This window comes from Colius striatus, chromosome Z (assembly GCF_028858725.1).
Source record: "Colius striatus isolate bColStr4 chromosome Z, bColStr4.1.hap1, whole genome shotgun sequence".
NCBI classification, from domain to species: domain Eukaryota; kingdom Metazoa; phylum Chordata; class Aves; order Coliiformes; family Coliidae; genus Colius; species Colius striatus.
Genome location: NC_084790.1, coordinates 35,884,794 through 35,910,464, shown reverse-complemented (window position 1 = coordinate 35,910,464; position 25,671 = coordinate 35,884,794). Strand labels below are relative to the sequence as shown.

Genomic DNA, 25,671 nt, shown 5'->3' with positions numbered 1-25,671 from the left:
GTCCCTGAAATGTTTGCAAGGATGGGGCATCACGTCTCTGGGCAATCAGTTCCAGTGTTTCACCACTCTTATTGTAAAAAAATTCTTCCATCTATCTAGACTGGATCTACCCTCTTTTTGTTTAAAACCATTACCCGTTATCCTATCGCTACAGACCCTACTAAAAAGTCTGTCCTCATCTCTCTTGTAGGACCCCTTTAAAGGAGGCCATATTAAGGTTTCCCTGGAGTCATTTCCAGGATGAACAACCCCAACTCTCTCAGCATTTCTTCACAGAAGAGGTGCTTCAGCCCTGTGGTCATTTTTATGGCCCTTCTCTGGACCCTGCCTTTCCTGTGCTGAAGACCCCAGAGCTAGATGCAGCACTGAGGTCGGGTCTCACCTGGGTAGAAGGAGACAATCAACCTTCCTTGACCTGTTGGCCGTGCTTCTGATGCAGCCCACAATACAGTTGGCTTTCTGGCTGCGAGTGCACAAATAGGTCCTGACTGACTTTTTATCCACCAGCACTCCCTTCTCTGCAGGGTAGCTCTCAGTCCCTTCATCCTCCAGCTTGTACTTACATCAGGGGTTGCCCTGAACAGATGTAAGACCTTGCACTTGGCTTTGTGCAACCTCATGATGTTCACATGGGCCCACTTCTTGAGCTTGTCCAGGTCCCCTGGATGGAATTAAGTGTGTCAACCCATCACTCAGCTTGGTGTTCTCTGCAAACTTGCTGAGGCTGCATTCAATTCCAGTATGTCATTGATGAAGATATTAAACAGCACTGGTCTCAATATAGGTCCCTGAGAGACACCACTCATCACTCACCTTCTCCAGACACCCTATTTTATTCCTGCTCTATTAGCAACATACAGTCTTCATCCACGACAAAAATTGTTGGGCATGTGCATGCACTAGTTTAACACAGTTGGATGCAGTTTCTGTTTGGCATGGTATTTTGATCATCACATTCTTCTTCTTGACTGTAGACAAAACCCACTTGCAGATCAGTGTGCAATAGGCTGTTCTTGCCTGATAATACTAATGTATTTCTCCATCAGTTTTCATGTTGCTATCTGTTCCTTGCTGGACGTTTTCACACATTTCACAAAAGGCATTTGACTGCCTAACAGGGTAGTTTTATCAGAACAAATGCAAATTACTATTTCCTACACATTTTTGATTCTCATCATAGTGTCAAATGCTGCTTCTCTGTTGCTACTCTTTGTAAGACTTCTTTTACTCCTCAGAAATGAGGGTTCTCATAAATTAAGAGTATTCATTCTGAGTAAAGCTTGTACTCACTCTGGATCATTGGAAGATATTAGATATCAGCACAGACCTTATGTTGAGCAAATTCAGGTTCTGATAGAGGACCAAACAGTTTGGAATTCTTCAACAACTGTGTCTGCCTAATAATACATAAAAGAATCAAGTTGGAAACGAAGTCACTGTCTGCATGACATTGTCCTATTTCCACTTCTTTGCAATAAAATTAAACAGAGAAATACAGAGAAATATAGCTAAGGAAAGCCAAAGACACTTATCATTTTGGGTCTGTGGGTGTCAGTCAGTCTATTCCTGATAGCTTCTGCCTCTTGTCTCTCCTCAGGGCAGGCGGGCTCCACAACAGTCCTCCCTGCAAGTCCATGGGGTACCTCAGACACACAGCAGCCCTGCACGGGCTGCTCCAATATGCATTCATCCCAAAGGTTGAAGCTCCTCTCTGCATCTCATGAGGGTCTGCTCTGCAGCCTGCAGGATCTCCAGCACGGCCTGCGCCATGGCCGTCTCCTCACACAGTCCCTCACGGGTCTGGGCTCACTCACACAGAGCTGCTGGTGGCTCTTAGTCCTGCCCTTGCCCTGCATGGGTTGCAGGGGTACAGCCTGTGTTCTCACCACATCTTGCAGAGGAGTCTCTTGTCTGGTGCTCTTCCTTCCTTCTTCTTTCTCTGACTGTGGAGTCCATGTGGTCACCTCCATCTCATACCACTCTGTCGTGGTTTGGCCCAACAGCTGTGACTTCTGCCAAGTACTTCAAATTCCCATCCTTAACTACTGATCGCAGAGGCGCCAGATTGGCCCAGCTGGGCCGGAGGTGGGTCTGAACCGAGGAGCCAGCAGAGTCCAAGAATTGTTTACCAGATCTTCACTGCAACTCCCCCCACTGTTATCAAGCAAAAGCTGCTCCTTGCTAAACCATGACACTTGGCACAGGAGAACTACTTCTGATTTCACCAGGCTAATGACAAAATTAGATACAGCCAACTAGTTCACATATGTAGTTCTGCAGAATCTGACATGCTTTACCAGAACAGAGGAGACATTAAATAATTCTTACCAATCTCAGACAGAGAAGTTTAGCAGAAAACACAGAACAGCATGAAAATCATTGTTTATTTAAGGCATCCTGTATTCACAATTTAGGGTGAAGCTTGTGCAACTGGTTAGCTTTTTCCTATCATGAAGAAACAGTTCTCAGAACACTGTGAGATCTTTAAACATGGAGGTTTGTTTTCATAGTGCTTACAGCAGGATTTCTTCAGTATAACATACTCTATCTCACAACAAATACATTTTAAAGTGTGATGTGTATTTCTCCTGAAGTGTTCAATCAGGAATACAATGTCTTTTAATATTGTTGTAAGTCCAAAATTAATATTTTCACATTTACTTGAGTTAATAGTAGCCAGTTATTTGGCAGTATCTCAACAGTCATGCAACATAGCTCCCTACCACAATCCAATTCTGTGTGATTCTTCTGATCTAGTACACAGTTACACCTTTTCAAAAAAACAACCAGAAGCTCTTATAATTGTGGGCATACAACTTTTGCTGGTGCTGCTGAGTAACTAGTTTATCATTAATTAGTTAGTCAGCACTTTGGGTTTATCCATACATCCACAGTACAAAAAACTGAGACATCCTGCAAGTGAATACTCCAAGCATGTGTAACTACACAAAATGTCAGGAATATGATTGCTATTTGGTTCAAAGACTTGGGATTTCTTTGTCTTTATTATATTCTTCTCTGTTGAAGAAAATACTCATTTTAGCTTTCAAGTTGCATTCAAAACTGAGACTTTGGTCATTATCATGGAAATGTGACTAGACAGGCACAAGAAATTTCTTAGGTACTTTTTTCTCTTTTCACTAAGCACAGCACTGGTGATGGGGTTTTTTTAAGTTTTGCTATGTACCTGGAAATAGAATTTTGTCTTTTCAAATCAGATCTCCCTCCACATTCTCCTTGGCAGAAAGATTAATCTACCTCCTCTTGCTGAAGAACACTTTTCAAAGGAGTGCTCTCTGAAGATAAAAAAAAAAATAATTTTGTAAAAATGGTTTAATTTATTCTGAAAATTGACACATCAATGAAAGACTCCTCTGAGTAGATTCTGTTCTTATGAAATGTGACATCTCTAAAGTATTCAAGTTCTCAGTTCTGACGTGCAGGCCACTTAGAACTGTTCCACATCATGTGCAAAAAAAGATGCAACATACAGGAAACAGTATATTTTAGCAAACACTAATAAATCATTCCAGTGCTTCTAATATCATAGAATCACAGAATCATTTAGGTTGCAAAAGACTTTTAAGGTCATCAAGTGCAACCATTAACCTAGCACTGACACATCCACCACTAAACCATGTCCCTAAATGTCACATCTACGTCTTTTCAATATCCACGGGGACAGTGATAACCACCTCCTTAGGTAGCCTGTTCCAGGACTTGACAATCCTATTGGTGAAGAATTTTTTTCAAATATCTAAACTGAATAACTCCTGAAGCAAATTGCAGCTGTTTCCCCTTGTCCTATCACTTGTTACTTGGGAGACTGACCCCCACCTTGTTACAAACTCCTTTCAGATAGCTGTAGAGAGTGATCATGTCTCCTTTCAGCCTCCTCTTCTCTAGGCTAAACATCCCCAGCTCTCTCAGCTGCTCCTCATCAGACTTGCTCTCCAGACTCTTCACTAGTTGTCCTTTTTTGAGGTGGTCCTCTGGTCTTTTCCTGCTGGACAGCTTTGGAGCCACTCTGCCACAAGCCTGTAGCATTGCCTGGGGTTGTTGTGGCCCAAGCACAGAACCCAGCCTTGGGCCTTGTTACACCTCATACAATTGGTCTCAACCCATTGTTCCAGCCTGTCCAGGTTCTTAAGAACCTTCCTGCCCTCAGGCAGATCTGCAGTCCCACCTAACTTGGTATTAGCTGCAAACTTACTGAAGGTGAACTCGATCCCCTCATCCAGATCATTGATGAAGATATTAAACTAAACAAGACCCAGCACAGAGCCCTGCAGGACACCACTGGTGACTGACTGCCAACTGGATTTCACTCCATTCCCCACCTCTCTCTGGACTCTGCCATCCAGTTTCACAGTACCCCTGTCCAATCCATGGGCAGCCAGCTTCTCCAGGAGCATGCTATGGGAAACTGTGTCAAAGACCTTACTGAAGTCCAAGGAAACAACATCCACAGCAGCCTTCATTCACTGAGCGGATCATCTTCTTGTAGAAACAGATCAGGAAGCAAGATCTGCCTTTCATTAAGCCACGTTGACTGGACCTGTTAATTGTCCTGTATGGTACCATGTGAGGGTGCTCAGATGAGCTCCTCCATGAGCTTCCCTGGCACTGAGGTCTGGCTGACAGGACTGTAGGTCCCAAGATCCTACTTTTGGCCCTTCCTGCAGATGGGTGTCACATTCGGCACCCTCCAGTCTTCTGCAACCTTCCATGGGACCTGGGACTGCTGGTAGATGATGGAGAGTGGCTCAGTGAGCACTCCCACCAGCTCCCTCAACACGTTCAAGTGGATCCCATCTAGCCTCATAGACTTTTGTGTGTCTAAGTGGTGTAGAAGGTCATACACAATTTACCCTTGGTGCTCCCCCTTCCTGTCTTCTAGCTCTGGGGGCTGGGTACTCAGAGAACTGGTTTTACATGAAGACTAGCCTAAGGCACTTTCAATAAGCTCTGATAAGTCATGCACAAAGATCCTTTTCCCCCTTGAACTCCATTTGGTGCCAGTAGGGCCTCATGTCCTGTAAACCAACCCATAATTAAAACCCCAAAATTCTTCAGGTGACATCAGGCTTCTTCCCCAAAAGCACCAGAGGTAATTGCTACAACGTAGTGCTAGTATTTATCAACAGTAAGCATAACAGGGCTGAACTCATGAGAAACAAGGTAAAGTTATTGTTCAGCACTCTTTTTTAAAAGGAAGTTTGGCTTTGAAAAGAAAAAAATGCATATGCTTGAATAAAACTGCAAGTAGTGATTGTCTAGTCTCAGTCAAACTGAAAGGTAACTACAAACCACATGTAAATCACCTGTGTAACATGAAAACCCACTATATCTCAAGTGCTTGCAAATAAAGCGACAAAGTAAGCCAGCAACAAAAATACTGAAGTGTTTCTGCCTGCTAACTGTAAAGACTTTTTAAAGTGCCAGATAATTCACTCTTCTTTTAAAAAATAGAAACATATTAAAATATTTTCTGAAGTGAAGAAAATCTAAACCAGTGCAATGTGAATTACAACAGTAATGCAGTTATTTTTCTAGTTAAAGGCATAAGTTTGGTACATTTTCATGGTTTTACAGTGCAATGTGATTAAGCCTTGACTTTATTTGGAACATGCTACTGTAAATGCATGGCAGCACAAATCCACGCTATCCAAATGAGACATAAGCCAGCAAAGACCGAGGAAATAGATAGAGGTGAAACAAGTGACATACCAGAAAAAGTAACAAAGCTGATTGTCACACTTTGAAACTATCTTTTCATCATGTAAATGGAAATGTTATCTAAGCTTAAAAATTTATTTAAACACAGTAAATATAATTACTACAAAAATTTGTAACAAGTCCAACATGTGCATTTACACATCTGAAAAGTAGCTTAGAAAACACATTCCAAAACCAAACAAAACCACAGTAGTATACAGCCCTGTTCTCACATTTCTTTAAACAAATTTCTGAGCCAGCCTAGTCTAAAATACATACATCTTCCAAGGTTATGACCATCAAGGATTTTAAGCCACTTATTCTGCTTTCTTTGTCTGTCTTTTCTTAACATCATCACGCTGGTGTTCAGAAGACCACCTGTCACAGACAGATGAGTCACTGGAATATGTGGCACCTTCACCCTTGACTTTGGATGGTGTCTTTTGCAAGCCAAAGAACATACGGTCTAATGCAGCCTCAAAGGGAGCAAATGGAGAAGCTGCAGCTTTTCTCAATGTCATTGTTACCTACGAAGAACAAGGATCCAGTTACAACAGAAGGTTTAATGACTTCACAGCTTTTGAAAACAAATTTAAATTTAAAGCTGAATGGACAGCATTTCTAACTTTCCACATGAGCATGAGGCTATGCCACCAAAACCAGAAATATACTCATGTTAGCTTGAATTAACCAAATAATGCTTTTCTTTGTCACCTGCACCTTTCATACAGCTACACACAAACAATATGCACAAAAAATTCTGTAGGTAAGCTTACAAAAATCATCAAAAGAGTAAACCACATTTAATGTCATACCCTTTAGTGCAGAAAACTTCTATGTTTAAGTTTTATACCTTGTCCAAACTGAAGAACTATAAATAGACCAGTCAGTTCCACTTAAACTGAAAAATGCAATGTGCAAGCACATAAATATATATGCATAACCAGACTTTAGTTAGAATTCCAGACAGTTATAGTCATTCCATAAGATTGAGAGATTTATGTGGAAATTCCTTATACATAACATGGAATCAAGATAGAAAAAAGCTGGTTTGTACATCCAGGCAATGGATGAGTTTATACTGCAACAATTTTCAGTTTTCAGAGACATTTAAAAGTTTCTACAAGTCATTACTACAGGGCAATGCCAGACCCACAACTTTTGCCTTATTAGTTAAGCAGATGCTCAAGTCCCTAGCTGTCAGTATGACCATTAATGTAAAAGCTTAATAGTGCAGCCTTCTAAAAAAACATTCCTTTCCTTCCCTATTCCTAGCATCCCCAGTTCAACACAACCTTTACTGGTTTAGGTGGAAAAATCACATGCATCAGCTTGAAGTCTTGGTTCCCTCAAGCAACTTCTCTAAAATTAAACTTGTCAGCTACTGCACAGAAAGCAGACTGGCAACCCTGACTTTAAGAGTCTCTAGTCTTTTCAACAGCAGTTCTGAACCTCTTAAAATCGCCAGACTCCTGCTAACATAGAGGCTACACTTTCTTATTAATTTATAATCCTGAAGAGAGGCATCATCCTGGAAATGAACATGGCTAGAGGAGTTAAAGGATTCAACACAGAAATTATTATTATAAAAGTAGTTACAGCTACTTAAAAGTGGTTTTGATACACTTTTATCTTCCCACCTAAACACTTACGTTGTGAATACTTTAAGCTAGATGAGAGCCTAGATCGCTTACTTTGCAAACCCACAGGTTTGTACAGTTACAAGGAAGGCATTATGCAGCTAACAAAAGGCATAGACCCACCTGGACATGTTCCTATGCGACCTGATCTAGGTGAATCTGCTTCTGCAGGGGGGTTGGACTAGATGATCTCTAAAGGTCCCTTCCAACCCCTACCATTCTATGATTCTATGAATATCAGACTTTCTTTGTACAAGTATAAGCTTTGTTTGAGATGATGGAAATACAAGCCTGAAATATCAACCACTGGGTGCTAAAATTCATGATTTTTTTTTCTTTTTCTTTCTTTCCCCCACCTCAGCCACTGAAGTGCATGAGGAACAGGTCTTCTGTTCTGTTCTTGTGTAGAAGCCTAAACACAGGTTTAAGACTTCAAAATGGCCTTCCCACCCAGAAGCATGCATTTTCACTAGTAGTAAAATGTTTGAGGGAATATTTTTTGCTCTGAAATAGTGAAATAAAATATATTCTGTTATCTGATTATTTGCACACTGTCATACTCTTACCTTGGAGACAACAAGAAAGACGGTGTACAAAAACATGAGGTTGTGTCTTGCTATTGGCAAATATTGGCTGTGTTGCATGGTGAAAAGAACTGCTCCTACCAAAGTTACCTTCACAGGGCTGGGAATCAAACAAACAATATTAATTTGTCTTCTCTACTCTACATGGAAAGCTGCCATGGCCTGGAAAGAAACAAATGTTCTTAGTAAGCAGAAGAATTATTTCCGAGTAGAACTAATGAAATCTTGTGGCAACAGTGACAAAGTCCAAAACCTAGCTATAACTAGGTCAAGACTTCCACTTTGTATACTATTGCTATGCTTTCTGTCCATAATATGGATTAAATATCAAGTTCCACACTACTTTACACATCTAGCAACCTCATATTTGACAAATCTTCCTCATGTCAAAGCCAGACTCTACACATTAGCTTGCTCACCTTCTTCCTCTCCCATATATCTTACTGAAGAGCTAAATCACAAACCTTGCACTACTTGGACTAGACCTGAGCAAGACCCATGTTACCAGGTTTTGCCAACATGGCTGTACTGACTTGAGACATGAAAAGACATACATTTTCTAGCTGTCTTCACTGTGGTGATAAATGCCCTGCTCGGTATGCAGTCAGAAAATAGAAAAAAATTGGCTGGTTTCCTAAAGTCATCTGAATGGAGAGCAGTAATATACTGGCAAGAAAAATTCCACACATTTCTTAATCTGCACCTGCATGTGACATGTACAGGTGTACTTCCTGTTATCACACAACACCTCCTGTATACACATTCTTCACTGTCTTTTCAGTAACTCTGAGACTTTCTGCATGAACTTCCTGTCCAGGAAGTCCAAAAAAGCACTCTGTTTATGCAGACAACACACTCATTTTCAGAATGTCTAACTTGTTCAACCTTGTCAGTGGCTTCTATTTAATATTAAACTTTACACACAAAATCCTTTTTGAGTTACTTTGAGCCGTATCTACTAGGGAGAAGAAGAATGCAAGCACTGCCACAGTCAGTGAAAGCATTGCTCTAGGGTTGTCACCTTTAAGTACATCATTATTTTTGCTTACAGTGCTAATATTGACAGTGAACTCTTCCTTCTCAAAGTTTGCTTTCAAGACTGATACTTAGGCTATGACAGAGTGAAAGAAATTCTAACTACCTGGAATTCCAGAAAAAAAACCAAAAACTAATATAAGCCATAAAAAGTTGAAATATTGCAAAAGGAAAGACTAAATTTTTCTCTTCCATTATTCAGTTGCTAAGAGTAGCTCCAGAAAAGCAAGCTAACTTTAAAATAGAATAACACAAAAACCTAAAACTATTTCTAAAGACCTTAGAGTAACATTGGAAAGATCAAATGAACTCCAGGAAATTACTATGGTGTGCTTATCTTGACATATAACAATGGCTTGTCCCAACTAGCCTGTCTCAACTCCCATTTTACTGTACAGACTAAACTGGGAGCCATGTAATGTTTCCATTCTTTGCTTCTGCAAGAGAAGTAACATTTCCTATCGTGTCGTATATTTTTCCTTTACTGAGTAACTAATTCGCACCTTCTCAACTGCTATTTATGGAGAGAAACAGTACTGGCAGAGAAAGTAAGAGTGACAACTCTCAAAGGAAGTCATCTTAGCAATGCTCAGAACATGCACCAAAAACACAGACTTCGCTTGAATACTTCTGCTACCAGTGTCTTTTTGTTTTGGATAACAAATCATGTCTCTAAGACAAATTGAGTCAACACCATTTTCCAGTAACTTGCTACTGCCTCAGCACTGCTTTCTGTCAATTTTTGTTGACTCACCTTCCCATTTGATGTTCCCATCATGCTGTAAACCTAAAATTATTAAAATACTTGCTAAAATTAATGAAGATGGTCAACCAATATTTCACAAGATGCACACCAAAAACATTGAGTAGAGTAAATCCTACTGTTTTGGGGTTTTTTTTCTCAACTTGAAGGAGTTCTCAACACAAGAAGTTAGCAAAACAAAAGTTAACATGTTGCAATCTTTTTTTTAAAACTTACTAGGACATCTTCAGTAGTTCGTTAGTTTCAGGTTTCCACACGCCTCTCACCAGCTGCTCAAAGTTGGAAATTAGGCCACCACCAGCTCCTGAAATTGCAGAGATTTGTGACAAGCCTCCACTGACTGCTACCACTACTACACCACCAATTATTGCTCCCAGCAAAACTCATTATACCAGGTGCAAAATGGGGCACTCAAAGCTCAGTCTTAGAAGAAACTAATCCAATCTTTTATGTTTGCATGACTTGAGTGACCAACATAAAGCCTCAAAGTTCGGTTTCTTAGCAGGAACTTCAGGATAACCTTTATCTGACAGCACCTGAACTCTTGCACTCCTCACTACAAAAAGTTCCTGCATTGCCAAGTAAATCTCCAGAGAGGCATACATCATTCTATTCTTCACATCGTCAATAAGTACAGAGAGTGTCTATAAACTACAAGGACTCTCTCTGAGAAAAGTGAATATGTATTTTTATAACAAAAGAATATAAGACAAAAGGAGATGTTAGACACTTTGGCCAATGAGACTCATCTCTATTATAACCTGATTGACCAACTTGATATCCTTCTGTGAGTGCATAACTGGCTGGCTAGATGAGGGGAGAGCAGCGGATGTCATCTACCTTGACTTCAGCAAGGCTTTTGACACTGTCACCCATAACATCCTCATCAGAAAGCTCAGGCAGTGTGGCTTGGATGAGTGGACAGTGAGGTGGATGAAGAGCTGGCTGAATGACAGAGTCCACAGGGTGGTGATCAATGGCACAGAGTCAAGTTGGAGGCCTGTGGCCAGTGGAGTTCCACAGGGATGGGTTCTGGGGCCAGTCTTGTTCAACATCTTCATCAGCCACCTGGATGAGGGGACAGAGTGTACCCTCAGCAAGTTCCCTGATGACACTAACTGGGAGGACTGGCTGATTCCCCAAAAGGCTGTGCTGCCACTCAGTGGGATCTTGACCAGCTGGAGAGTTGGACAGAGAGGAACCTCATGAGGTTCAACAAGGACAAGTGCAGAGTCCTGCATCTGGGAAGGAACAACCCATGCACTAGTACAGGCTGGGGATCAAACTGCTAAAGAGCAGCTCTGCAGAGAGAGACCTGGGAGTCCTGATTGATAATAAGCTAAATATGAGCCAGCAATGTGTCCTCGTGGCCAAGAAGGCCAATGGCACCCTGGGATGCATCAGGAAGACTGCGGCCAGCAGGTCAAGGGAGGTTCTTCTTCCTCTCAACTCTGCCCTGGTGAGGCCTCATCTGGAGTCCTGTGTCCAGTTCTGGGCTCCTCAGCTCAAGAGGGACATAGAACTTCTGGAGAGAGTCCAGCGCAGGGCCCCAAGAAGATCAGTAGGAAGGGAACATCTTTCATATGAGGAAAGGCTGTGGGAACTGGGGCTGTTTAGTCTGGAGGAGATTGAGGGGTGATCTTATTAACATTTATAAATATCTAAAGGGTGGGTGTCAAGAGGTTGGGACATCCCTTTTTTCTATAGTAGATAGTAAAAGGACAAGGGGTAATGGGATGAAGCTGGAACACAAAAAGTTCCACTTAAACATAAGAAAAAACTATTTCACTGTGAGAGTGACGGAGCAGTGGCACAGGCTGCCCAGAGGGGTTGTGCAATCTCCTTCCTTGGAGGTCTTCAAGACCCGCCTGGACATGTTCCTATGCGACCTGATCTAGGTGAACCTGCTTCTGCAGGGGGGTTGGACTAGATGATCTCTAAAGGTCCCTTCCACCCCTACCATTCTATGATTCTATGATAACCTGAGAAAAGAAGACATCATCAAATTAACCTGTGTTGTTTCCCAAAGCAGAAGAGAATCAAGCAAACAGAAACAAGAACTGCACTAGTACTTCCTGAAGTGGTCTTAATATTGTGATTACAAATACAGCCACTAAGAAGTTACCTTCCAGAGTCATACTCCAAATAGCAGTCGGGCAAGAAAGTTCATTCCTGTGTTTAAGATCAGCTAACAGTTACAATCAAAAAACCTAAGAAATAAGTTCTCTTCTTCAGCTACATGCAAAAAAAAAGCTCTCAGGAAATATGCTGTTGGAAGGTTTCATAATAGCACTGAAGCTACAAGGGAGATATCTTTCTTTATTGCCACCAACTGCCCATCCTGCAAGTCTTCACAAGACCTTCTGAAGTGATTAGATGAACTTCCCTCAAAGTGATACAATGTCATCCTTAATCCAGGCAGAGAAACTGCTGCACAGGCTTTTTTTCCCTTGAGGGGATAAAAGACTCTATTAGGATTATGATATCCAGAACAGCAAGGAACATGGCTACAGTTAGGCTGAAGGGCAAGCCATTTAAATACCACTCCAAAACATCACAATCCATCAAAACAAGATGTTATGTACATTACCTCTGGCCCAACCCACAGCTACCATGACAAGCCAGGCATCTTTGAAGTGACTGTCTGCATGTGCAATGCCAGTTGTTATCTTCCAAGTCCTAGTCACTTCCTTCATTCCTGCAACCAGAAGCCGAAGAGGAAGAAAGGCAAAGCACTGGTAGAATATGTCTTGTGGGAAGTAAAATACAAGATACCTGAAAATGATGAGAAAATCCATTAGAAGCATTCAAAAGTTTTTGCTAAGGAATTCACTTTCTAATAATCTTTAAAGATATTTTTGGAATATGATTAGCAATGCATTATGTACTACTGATAACTCACTGTCCTGTGTGGTAAACATATCAGAACAAATCTGAAACGCTTTTGAGCATGCTTGAGCTCTGCCATCAAAAGTAAACCTTCAAAATTGTTCTTACTGCATCATTGTGCCAAAGAATTCATTAAAGTACACGAGAAATAGCTTTAAATTTTACCAGCTATTCTATATCTATAGACAAATTATAAAACTAGTGTCTGACTGACTTTGTACAGTTTGGGTTTTGGGGGGTTTTTATCTGGTTGGGCTTTTTGGTTTTGGGTTTTTTTTGGGGTTTGATTTTTTTTTTTTTTAGGGTTTGTTTTTTCTTTTTTTTAGTAGGGTAGTAAGTTTCATGTTGACATCTTGCTTTCATACTGAGAGGTAAAAGGAACTGTATAATGTCAGCAACAATGTCTCTATTTCTTAGTGTCATGCCAGACAAAATGCACAGGTATTTTCAAACATATTTCACATCTTGGCAACTACCAATTCTAGATCTTCCAGCTTGCCAATGACAAGCACATTTCTTTTTTGAAAGCATTGAAAAAAAAAAAATCAACATTAAGCATCTAGATTACTTCAGCACAGGAATAAGAGAATAACAGTTAAACAAAAGCAGAAAAAGCCTTTAAAAGATAGAAAGTGTACTTTCTCATTTTCTAAAAAATAAATAAATAAATAAATAAATACTTGCTGGTTGGTGTAGACCTCTAAGCTCAATCCTGCCTACCAAGAATTTCTAAGACTGTATCCTTCTCCTGTTCACACAGGCTGCAATGCAGAGATGCAGCTCTTGTATCTAGTTTACTTCATTCGAAGAACTAGAACAATTAGAACACCGTAACTAGAAAGAGTCACGTTTCAGGGTCAGAGATTGAAAATCAGGACAGCATATGCATTTTGGGGCTGGTTTTTTTTGGAAGGGTGGGGGAGGGAAATGCTTATCCTTTACAGCAGAACACCAGGAAGCTTCCTCCTCAGACAGGCAAAGTTTAGCTGAAGTCCTGGCTTAGGTACATTTGGGGTTTTTTTTTTTTCTGCAATGGATACAGTACCTTGCCACTGCAAACTTCTAAAGCTTCTTCAAGACTTCCCATATTGGAACATACCATAGTCTATTTCTCACATATTTGGATTATTGGGTTATAGCTAACTACCGGTCTGGTGTTCAGTTTTAGTTTTACTTTTTGACTTTACATTCTTCCTTTTCCTCTTATTGTAAAGTCAATTCTACACAAAAATGTGTAGACAGCATATATCTTAACGGCTACTGCAAAAAAAAAAAAAAAAAAAAGTAATTTAAGCCACGTACTCAACAAACAATACTAACCAGGAAAAAAAAGTACAGCTTCAGAACGTGCGGTTCGGACTCAGAGTCAGGCTTACCCTGGCCCGGCAGCCTGCCCGGGACTCTTTTCTGTACCATTTCTGCTAGCAGCCCGCAAGAACAGCAGATGTCGCTGTACTACAGACTATTGAGGAGCGCTCCTCAACGCTGCACAACCCCTTTTACTTCTCGGTTTCCCACAGTTTTGGGAATTTTCTTTCACATGATTTGCGGCCGAGAATTAAGCTCATTATACCCATGAAGAGAGAACTGTGAAAAACTAGACGCTTAGAAGGTTTCATAACGCTCACAACTCCTCATTAAAACCTCGTTTTATTTGCACAAAGCAAATTGCATTTAAGCTCAACAAAAAACATATTCTGTTTACGTGTACTCCTAACGCCTGTCATTTGTTAAAACAAGCAATCACATTGCACACATTAGACTAATATGAACCACGAGCAGATTCTACAAGTTTTGTTACTACTTCACCACTTCTTGAACATTATTCATTTCACCAGTTTGCCTAAACAAAATGTCATCTTCCACTGCAGCATGAAGGCCAGAAGGCTAACAGATATATGTAGACAGACAGAAAGAAATAAATTATAATGAATTTGCAATTATAAAACATAAGGAGCTACGAGGAACAGGTACTAAACATTTCCAGCAGATATCACTCTTCTGAATTAGGAAAACACTCATTATTGCTCACATATTTTTTTTAAGTTGGAGGACTTCTTCAAAGATTGCTTTCTGGAAAAAGATTACTTCATTGGAAGGCCCAATCAATATGAGAGTAACTCCAGTGCTTTTTCAGAATTCCAAAACAGGCCAAATTGCTGCCTTGTTTACATATGTGACTTGCCAAACAGGTTCCACTACAACCCCATCCATTTGGGAAAAGGCAAAATATAGGAAAAAAAAAATATATCAGGAAGTAGAAACTAGAAAACAGTAAAGAAGATCTGTGTCTTAGATTCCAGATTACAGAAAAGTTCAAAACTTTTACACTAGCCAGGCAAGAGTTAGTGCTGAAAAACTAGACTGCATTTACAACATACCTATATCCAGAAAAGCCATAACTGAAGTCCACTTTATTCCAAAATAATGTTTTCAGATGTTTGACTAAGAACACTGTAAAAATCTAAATCAAGTCCAGTTTACTGACAAAGCATTTCATCACACAACAGCCTATAAGAGTAGCTCTCTCACATGCTTTTAATTCCTACAGAACAGGATCGTAACAGCTATTTTTGCTGCAGTGCCTTTCTGGAGGAAGAGAGAGCATCCAAATCCATAACATTAAGTTTATGATTCACATGGAAGCTTGACAGTAGAATATCAGTTTACAACCCACAGCTTCCTCAGAACTAATACTCCTCATTTAACTCAACTATGGCCTCTTACCAGACTGAAGATGCCAGTAGAACATTTCTGCTGTTTGACAGAAATGCTACTGGAGGTTCTGCAAGCATCAGTGAAGACAAAACTGAACCACCAAAGCAATGAAGCATAGCACTAAACCAGCAGGCAACTGGACTTCGGACTGCTATTTCCACAGCTCCTGAAAGAATGGGAAAAAACCCACATAAACAGAAATAAACATTTGAGAATCACATCATGTTTCAAAAGTCAGTATTTTTCAAAACATTCAGTCCAATACTGTAAGCTTTCACAGGAAAAGTCTTCAGAAACATAAACTTTAGAGTACATTGACTTAAGCACATGCTTTATTTAAATAAAAGTGAAAGACTGACATTGTTGTCTCTGAACATCTTTTGTGGTTTGGTTTATTGTAACTATTTGGTTAATGAGATCAGAAAGGTTTCAGAGCATGCTTGAGAGGTCTCATTGTTAGTACCTGGCATAGATATATATCTCCTTTCAAATGTGTATTGAAAATACACAAGTGGCTTTGCTGACTTAGATAGGATTGGTATTGGTAATTTTAGCAGGGTTATTCTACAAATTTCTCTTCTGCTTTTGAGGGGTTGTGAATTCTAGGTTACCATTTTCCTTTTTCCTCCTAACACTCTGCTAACTGTGTTTGTTGATCAAAATGAATGCAACATCCACAACAATTATGGAATAGTTTCACCTGCAATCCTGAACAGAGGAAAAAAAAAGGTTTCCTGGAGCCATAATAATAAGTTTAAGTTTCTCTCATTATTAAAAGGTTCACAGTTTGGTTTATTATGTTAACTTAAATTAATTACCCCTTTTAAATTGCAGCTGAAACTATGCCAAAAGGGTAGTCAATACGAAAAGACTATGCTGGAAACAAAGAGAAGCCAAATCAGTTTCAGGGGGAAATGACACCTCAAAATCAGAAATATCCTCAAGTAGGTCTTTTTTACTATTTCCTTCTACTTCAAAAGCCCAAGGTTACCAAAGTTGCCCTTTTAAACATGTACACAGCTAATTTTGCCTGAACTACATTTTCCAAAGTCCAAAGGCTGAAGTTCACAAAAGAGATGAAACTCAATTCAGAGGAGAAGCAATTGGTATATCAGGTGTTTCTGTGTGCAAAGAAGCTTCTTACCCAAGATGAGAAGCTCAAACATATCAAAGAAAATGCAGCACTCTCAATACAGTTCACATCATACAAGACTATTAACAAGAGTGTTACAGCTTTTTGTGCTGGCATAGCTGTCATGTATTCTTACATAACAGTCAATTTATAAAAATGAGCACTCTTAAGTATTACAGAATATCTGAATATAAAACAAAATCTCGGGATTTCTAATGGTCATGTGGTTTACATTCCATACTGCAGTACCTGGTGCTCCAAGTTTGGTTATGCTCCATTTTGTCACTGCGTATTACTTCTCCAAAGAAGGTATCAGTTGCATTTGTTTGCATAAAATTAACAGGAAAAAAATTCTAAATCATAGAATGGTAGGGGTTGGAAGGGACCTTTAGAGATCATCTAGCCCAACTCCTCTGCAGACGCAGGTTCACCTAGATCAGGTCGCATAGGAACGTGTTCAGGCGGGTCTCGAAGACCTCTAAGGAAGGAGACTCCACAATCCCTCTGGCCAGCCTGCTAAAAGCCTGATAATGTTACTTAACATCAAGGTAAGAATATAAAGTAGGCTATTACATCCAAATCCTATATAACTGAATGTGGACTGTTTTTCACCAATATACTTGAAAAGACACTTTCAGAACATTAATGGTTTGTGCTTGCTACACCAAGATTTCCTCAATTAAGAAAATATCTTTAAAATGCTGGTAGCCATTGTACTCAGATGCAAATGGAGAACTAGGCTAATTAGACACTTACTGGTCCAAAAGAACTACAGTAGCTTCTATCTCTCATGCCATTATTCTCTTCTTTGATGACAGAGACACATTACAAGTACTACTGTAAATCTACTTTAGCATGAACGGACTGAATCCCTTTTCTTGGATCAACAAGGGAATACTCTACCCCACATCCAGCAGTACCCTCTCTGTTGAGTAACTCTGCTAAATGCTGCTGTGACATTATAGGACAAAGTGACTGTACAGAGAAGAACCATGTAAAGGAGTACTACTAATAGATCGATTGTTGTGCCTTAACTCCTGGACACATGTAATACAAGACATAGTCTGTACAGTAATCTGTTCTTGGAGCAAGGCCTGTAACCAGATCATGACAGGAGGTTTCACAGCCAAGAATAGTCAATGTCCAGAACAATTTTTAAAAAACCTAATCTTATACTTCAGATGTACATTGTCAGGTGGGTGTGCACTTAAGCTCTCTTCATCAGCATGAAGCTTCTCACCTTGTATTAGCAAAGAAGCAATCATTTTCACATCTTACTAGCAGTTTTCAACAGAGTATCAAACTACCTCCTCCCTCCTCACAAAATGCAGCCCTGACTGAGAGCTAGCAAACTCAAACTCAGATGCATCCTCACTTCATCAGGTGTCCGGTCAGGTTACTAATGTAACAAAAGAAAACTGTTCCAGGTGACATGTCTTTGAATCTAACACATTGTATTTATTTTTCACATACATGGACATTGATTGCAAATAATGAAACACAGCTAATAGTTTCCTTAAAACTAGTTGTTACTAATGAGAAATAATGGAGTTCAAGATCCTGTGTGGAAGAGGCAGAACACAAAGCAGGACTGTGACCCTGGACTTCAGGCAAGCTGACTTTGGCCTCTTCAAAGATCTACTTGGATGGATCTCATGGGATATGATTCTAGAAGACAGAAGTGCCCAAGAGAGTTGGTCAGTGTTCAAGCACCACTTCCTCCAAACCCAGGATCAGTGTGTCACAATGTGCAAGAAAGAAAAAGGAGGTAGGAGGCCTCCATGGATGAGCAAGGATCTGCTGGGACAATTCAGGCAGAAAGCAGCCATCTATGAGAGGTGGAAACAGGGGCTGGCTTCTTGGGAAGAGTATAGGAACATTGCCAGGGCATGCAGGGGTGCAACTAGGAAGGCTAGAGCCCTTCTAGAATTAAATTTAGCCAGGGAAGTTAAGGACAGCAATAAGCCATTTTTCAAGTACAGCAGCAGCAGAAGTATGGCGAGGGGGAATGTGAGCCCGCTGCTAAATGCTGAGGGTGCCCTGGTGTCTGAGGATGCAGAGAAGGCTGAACTACTGAATGCCTTCTTTGCTTCAGTCTTTACAGCCAAGTCTGACCCTCAGGAACCCCAGTCCAGCAAGGATAGTAGGATGGCCAGGACAGCAGAGGACTTGCCCTGGGTGGAAAAGGAAGAGGTTAAAGACTTGTTGGCCAAGCTTAAGGCTCGTAAGTCAATGGGTCCTGATGGGATACATCCTAGAATGCTGACGGAGCTGGCTGATGTGATTGCTAAGCCTCTCTCCATCACTTTTGAACAATCATGGAACACAGGTAAGGTGCCTGAGGACTGGAGAAAGGCCAATGTCACTCCAGTCTTCAAAAAGGGAAAGGACAATCCAGGACACTACAGGCCAGTCAGCCTCACCTCCACCCCTGGAAAGGTGATGGAACAACTCCTCCTGAATGTTATCACAGAACATATGAAGGAAAAGGTGGTTATCGGGGGGAAAATCCTGTTTAACCAACCTGATAGCCTTCTGTGAGTGCATAATGGGCTGGCTAGATGAGGGGAGAGCAGCAGATGTCATCTACCTTGACTTCAGCAAGGCTTTTGACACTGTCACCCATAACATCCTCATCAGAAAGCTCAGGCAGTGTGGCTTGGATGAGTGGACAGTGAGGTGGATCGAGAGCTGGCTGAATGACAGAGCCCAGAGGGTGGTGATCAATGGCACAGAGTCAAGTTGGAGGCCTGTGGCCAGTGGAGTTCCACAGGGATGGGTTCTGGGGCCAGTCTTGTTCAACATCTTCATCAACCACCTGGATGAGGGGACAGAGCATACCCTCAGCAAGTTCCCTGATGACGCCAGGAGGACTGGCTGATTGCCCAGAAGGCTGTGCTGCCATTCAGCAGGATCTTGACCGGCTGGAGAGTTGGGCAGAGAGGAACCTCATGAGGTTCAACAAGGAGAAATGCAGAGTCCTGCATCTGGGAACAGGCTGGGGGTCAAACTGCTGAAGAGCAGCTCTGCAGAGAGAGACCTGGGAGTCCTGATCAATAATAAACTAAACACGAGCCAGCAATGTGCCCTCATGGCCAAGAAGGCCAATGGCACCCTGGGATGCATCAGGAAGACTGCGGCCAGCAGCTTAAGGAAGGTTCTTCTCCCCCTCTACTCTGCCCTGGTGAGGCCTCATCTGGAGTCCTGTGTCCAGTTCTGGGCTCCTCAGCTCAAGAGGGACAGAGAACTTCTGGAGATAGTCCAGTGCAGGGCCACCAAGATTATCAGGGGACTAGAACATCTTTCATATGAGGAAAAGCTGTGGGAACTGGGGCTGTTTAGTCTGGAGAAGAGGAGACCGAAGGATGGTCTTATTAACATTTACAAATACCTAAAGAGTGGGTGTCAGGAGGTTGGGACATCCCTTTTTTCTACTGTGTCTAGCAACACACAAGGGGTAATGGGATGAAGCTGAAATACAAAAAATTCCACTTAAAGATAAGAAAAAACTATTTCACTGTGAGGGTGAGGGAGCAGTGGCACAGGCTGCCCAGAGGGGTTGTGGAGTCTCCTTCCTTGGAGGTCTTCAAGACCCGCCTGGACATGCTCCTATGCAACCTGATCTAGGTGAACCTGCTTCTGCAGGGGGGTTGGACTAGATGATCTCTAAAGGTCCCTTTCAACCCCTACCATTCTGTGATTCATTTTATGAAAGAAAAAATGGAAGATTCTTAAGTATTAGGTCTTTAATAGTTTAAATGGATTACCATTGTGCATTTGACAATGTTTCTGGTCCAATTTGCCTTTTTTTCTACATACTTTGTGAATATATTTTCATGATTTTTTTACTTTCTATACCAAAGGCTAGATTTAAAAAAAAAAAAAAAAAGTTAGTTAAAATTAGTTATCTGTTCTCTTTTCTAATCCATTCCTTAGCCTTTCACTGCTTCTCCACTCTTCCTTTCCCATACAACTAGCAGTACAGGCTTTCGAGTTTTAAAGACACATACAGGAATTACCGTAATCATAATCAGATTGCCTTCTATGAGCAAGTTCTACAACAAAGCATGTTAATGTCTTCCTTAAGCTGTTAGGCGTAAAAGGCCTGGAAACTCTGCTGGACTTCAAGATTTTTCTGTTGGTCAACATTACATTTTTTTTGGCTCAGACACTGGTATTTAACAATTGATAACTGCTTTCTAACACGGAATATGCCCAACACACGTGATAACGAGACACAAAATGTTGATACTAATTTAAAGCTCATCTTAGTAGTGCTACCTAAATTATGACTGGGATGTAACCTTTCAGCAAACAAACTCAGTTTTAAGTGGGTCATGTGTTTTTAAACAAGTGGTCATTTATATTTGTCCTCTGATGCATTCTGTAAAACTAATGAAGCACCAACCAACCATGCAAAATATGCTCTGCAAAAAGGCCACCAATCCTGCAAATGCTATGCTTTATTAAGTAAAGATAAGGTTTCAAAATGCAAAGACTATTGTGGAATATAGTTTTAAATATTGTTTCCCGACAGCAGTAATTAAAAAAACCTTCCCAGTAAACTAGTTCTGTCAGTAGATAAGAACTGCTTTAACCTTTCCAACATGTTCCACATAGGCAATCAGGAATACATACCACATATAGATCTAAACAGCAAACCAGAAGGTCTTGTAGAAGCTTCTCTAGCACCTCTATTCAACTATATATAACAACATCAATTAAATGAAAAGATTTATAGAGTCTGATTTAGTCTAGCAAAACTGTGCCAAAAATGTAGTTCTCTTCAAATCACCAGAATTATGTCACCAAAAACCTGCACGAACAAAATCAGCACATTCCTTCCAAATACAACACATTCTCAGCTCAACACCTTTTGCTGTCTTTCCATCACAAAAAAAAAAAAACCACCAAACAGAAAAAACCCACACTAACCTGCACTAACCAAGAACTCAGTTTATAACATCTAGGCAGAAGAACCGGAAAAGTCCCAGCTAGTGTGTGCCATCGATGACACAAATACTCTCTCTGAATCTTATTTTAAGCAGTGTGGAGGCTTGTTATTTTCATGAGGCAGTAATCTGGGATAAAACAAACCCGACTCTGACTTGATTACATACTTCACCAGTCACTTAAGGTTATTCGGTTATTTCCCTGTTAATATAACTACTGTTTTAACTTTCCAGAAAGAATATATAGCAATGCCTAGAGAATACTGATGAATGATAAAATATCTCCCCTGAGTATTTAATAACAACTGTTGTTTCAATTTCGATTTAAACTTCAGTTCAGACTTCTTGCAAGTGAGCAACAGAACATTGTGCAGTCACCTGAATTACAGTTCTTAATTTAAAGTATTAGAGGACACTCAAGAGTTCTGAACTTTCCAGGTATTAAGCCAAGAAGAAAAATATTATCAGCATGGATCTAACCAGACCTCTGACATCACTTCTACTGTTCAGAAGTGCTGTCTCACTAAAGCTATGGTGATGGTAGCAGAGATTTCTCTCACCTTGGTCTTTAAGTGTGTCCACTGCAGAGGAAAGTTTAAACGTACTACATGTAAACATGAGATGCCTTTAGACAGAAAGCTCCAAGTCAGCATCCAAAAACAGTTTTAGCAGTAGTAACAAACTTCGCTAAAGACAACAGCATATGTAAACATTTTACATCCCTAGTCAAGGTCTGCTAAGTGCATTTACTTAATACGAAATAAAAATCCACCTTGACACATTAAGAAAGGGACAAGCCCTCACTCAGCAAACAGCCTTAAAAAACCCAAGTGAGCAGAAGCTCTCAAATCTGCATCATAATCCTGAAAAACTGCTTAGTTTCCTACAGTTATCAGCTGGGACGTGCAGTTACTGTAACTGTCCAAAGCCACACCACACATAGTTACTCTAATCATTAAAATAAGGCTAGAATCTGTATTTGTGACAACTAAAAACTAGGCCTGGGGGTAACAACCACAGGGCAAAAGACTTTCTAGAAAAGAGAATGTGGAGATTACATGCACACACACAAAATCTTGAATCCTGTTACTGTAAGTGAAAAGCTTTCCTAATTTTACAGTGGACGAGTATAACATGAAAAGCCACTAGCACACAATCTGCTCATTATACTTCCGAGCTGTGTTTACCAGAAAGCAGGACTGCCTTAACAGCTTCCTGCATATCCAGGGAGTGTGAAAGATACAAACCCTTAAGCAGCTGTCCTCTCCTCTCTTGTAGTAACTGATAGTACCTTATTGGCCTGTGATCTCCATCCCTTCTTTGCATACATAAACAAAACTTAGGGGGCATTGGCCCTTTTATTCCTGAGGTTTTTAAAATCTTAAACTGAAAAAAAAAAAGCTTTGAACAAAACTCCTCTCTGACTTCACCAGTGCCTCTAGCAATGAGAAGGCAAGTTCGGCTGTGTGCTTCCTATGTGGTTTCTGAAGTTCATAAGGCATTATTCGTTAAGAGCCAGGCTAATGAAGATCACCGACAACCTCATTTGCACGCTCACGGACTGACAGAGTACATCTGCACCCCGATGCAAGAAGCCGCAGCCGCCGGGGGCTGCGCGGGGAGAACCGGAGCCCTCAGCAACAGGCCCCAGCCGCGGGTCTAGGCCAGGCTTCGGCTGAGAAGGTGGAAGTTTTGCCCCCGGGACGCGCGGTCCAGAGGACACGAGGAGCGCTAGTAAGCCTGTCGCTGCACCGAACGAAACACAAGCCACCTGAGACGCTGTAGGAGCACGCAACGGAACGAAGGTTTGGCTACCCACCGTCCTTTAAAAGCAAAATCCAAAAGCAGTACAAAACCCCCCAGTACTCTACCGTTTTGCGGACTGGACTGGTCTCGAAGCTAAAGGCGCCGAAGGTGCTCCACCACCCCACTGCCAGACACTTGCGACTCCCGCAGAAACCCAGCAACAAAGCCCGGTCAAGCACAGGTCAGCCCGGGCACCATCCAGCAACTCCTGGCCCGGTGCCGCTGCAACGGGCCGCCCCGCTCCCAGTACCCCCGCACCCCTTCAGGCAGCCCCCGCCATCTTGCTGCCGCGGCCACCCTCGCCCAGCGGCGCTGGGGCTGACGGTGACAGGAGGGCTTCCCAGTCGCCGCCTCGGGCCTGGCTCAGCCAGGAAACGGGACATGCGGAGGACACATGGGTATAGACGGGGGAACGACACAGAGACACGGCACAAGGAGGAGCTCCGTCCCGCTCCGCCAACCGCCCCCGCTCACCCCGCTGCTCCTTCAGAGCCATGACAGAGGTCACATAGTGCGCCAGGTCAAAGAAAGGGAACATGGGCAAGCGCGAGAACAGCAGCGGCACCTGCCACAGCTCCATGGCTGGACGGCGGGACTCAGGCACTGGAAACGATTGCCTAGAGTGGCGACGGAGGCGGGCATCCCAACAGAAGCTTGGCTCCTGCCGGCTACCGTCAGGGGTGGGCGGGGCGAGGCCGCCGGCTCTATTGAGGCGGTAGCGGACCCGGCGAGGAGGGGGTGCGCTCCTTTTAAGCGGTGCTCTTCGTGCCTCGTGGCGCTTGGTGTGCTTGTGTGCTGCAGCGAACGGTACGGGCTGTGAGGGGTGTTCCCACAGGAAGGCCCCCTTCAATATGACGGGAATCTTCTTTCCAGTGAGGGAGCCGTGCCACAGGCTGCTCAGGGAGGGTATGGAGTCTCCTTCTCTGAGGGTTTTCAAAACCCACCTGGACGCCTTTCTGTGTGACCTGATCGAGGGGAACCTGCTTTAGCAGGGGGTAGGACTGGATGATCTATAGGATGATCTCTTCCAACGCCGACCGTTCTGTGATTTTCGCCACCTGGCCTAACTCCTGTGTTCTTGCTGCCCTGCCGAGTGGGTGGCAGTTCTGGGTAGCTCTTCTGGGTAGTTCCTGCCAAGGCCATGGGGAGGGGACGGGACACGAACGGTTGTGAAAGAACCACTTTCACTTTTTGTCGAAGCCGCTTCGGGCTGTGGCCATTCCGCCCCCGATGGAGAGGGTCCGCCTGTGCTCGCTGCCCCGCAGGAAGGAGAACCTGCGCCAGCTGCTCTCGGATGTCCTCTTGAACGCATTTCCCTGCACCTCACCTTGTCAGCCTTGAACACGGCAGACGGCTGATTTCGTTCGCATTCTAGTCATCTTTTCTAAGTGTGGACACTTTAACATCTCTACCGGGTCTTTTGTTTATCTTTTTCTGCAAAATCCTCATAGTCTGTTCACCATCAGCCTGAGATTGGTTATGGCCCCCAGAGCCTTTTCTACACTTTCTGCTTCTTCCCTGTCATATATTACTGGAGCTGGCTGTTCTTATGCACAGATCACTATGCTTAACAGCTATAAGAGTGATATCTTACCTTTTTTTGTTTGTTTGTTTGTTTGTTTGTTTGTTTCTATGTAGAACATTTTTTCAGTTCATCAAGATGATTTAAGAATACAACATGGATGCTCCAATACATAATCTTTGCCAGGCTTATGTCATCTGTGTGTCACCTGCCTAATAATTACTGAGGATATTAATATAAATCAGATCCTGGTCAAGCCTCAGCAGAAACCCTTTTAATATATCTTGCAGCCATTTTGATACTGAAGGCCATTGTTAACTGTATTGTCTCCTAAAAGTAGGACTCTAACTAATTTTGCGTCAATCCTACAGTATTTTCAACAAAACTAGTTTGCTCTTGAACTTCCCAGGTAAACCATTATCAAAGATCTGCTAACTCCAAGACAGACAACTGGCATTTGCTTTGTTCACCAGACTGGATAACTTGTGATAGAAGGAAGGTCACGTTGATGTGACACTGTTCTTGGTGAACCCATGTTAGGAATTATTAGTCTCCTTTTCAATGTATTAAGTGCTTATTTTTCCCTAGGAGTGGAAGTAAAGTTTACTTTTCTGTAAGTGTTTGGCTGGTTTTCCTACTAAAGAAAGACAGTTTTGCCTTTTCCATTCACTTCCCATAAGCTGGTACAAAGAACTGTTAACAGTTTGAAGTTACACAAGCTCAACAGTCTAAAAGCATACAGTTTCCACAGGTGCTTTTAAACGTGTTCTTTACCTACCAAGAACTGATTTCAGAAAATAATTGGAATAACCTGCTGAAGAGGACAGGAGACAAGCCCACCCTGTAGTGCAACAAGTCTCAACTTTATTTGCAAAGATACAGCTCTTTTATAGATACAATAATCAGGCTCAT

General features: G+C 41.9%; 1 protein-coding gene across 3 annotated transcripts; it reads right to left on the bottom strand.

Annotated features, from left to right (window-relative positions):
- Positions 1-2,264: 2,264 nt before the first annotated feature.
- TMEM38B (transmembrane protein 38B) lies at positions 2,265-23,878 on the bottom strand. Of its 3 annotated transcripts, none has more exons than XM_062019335.1 (6): positions 23,803-23,878; positions 15,357-15,513; positions 12,331-12,515; positions 9,957-10,044; positions 7,925-8,042; positions 2,265-6,245 (listed from the first exon to the last, which is right to left on the bottom strand). In XM_062019335.1, exons 2-6 carry the CDS (start codon positions 15,461-15,463, stop codon positions 6,036-6,038), a joined length of 708 nt encoding a protein of 235 aa, XP_061875319.1. In that variant the 5' UTR covers positions 15,464-15,513; positions 23,803-23,878; the 3' UTR covers positions 2,265-6,035. The 3 variants fall into 3 exon arrangements, with proteins under 3 accessions (XP_061875319.1, XP_061875317.1, XP_061875318.1); XM_062019333.1 differs by having other exon boundaries at positions 23,712-23,817; XM_062019334.1 differs by lacking the exon at positions 23,803-23,878 and adding an exon at positions 23,303-23,501.
- Positions 23,879-25,671: the final 1,793 nt, after the last annotated feature.

Bases quoted from the DNA above. Each gene is read 5' to 3' on its own strand.
- TMEM38B (XM_062019333.1), bottom strand. From the start codon at position 23,817: ATGGAGCTGTGGCAGGTGCCGCTGCTGTTCTCGCGCTTGCCCATGTTC. The intron at 15,514-23,711 runs GTGAGCGGGGGC...CCATTCTTTCAG, and splicing joins GGCTCTGAAGGAGCAGCGGG to GAGCTGTGGAAATAGCAGTC. The intron at 10,045-12,330 runs GTAATGTACATA...CTGCAATTTCAG, and splicing joins AGCTGTGGGTTGGGCCAGAG to GAGCTGGTGGTGGCCTAATT.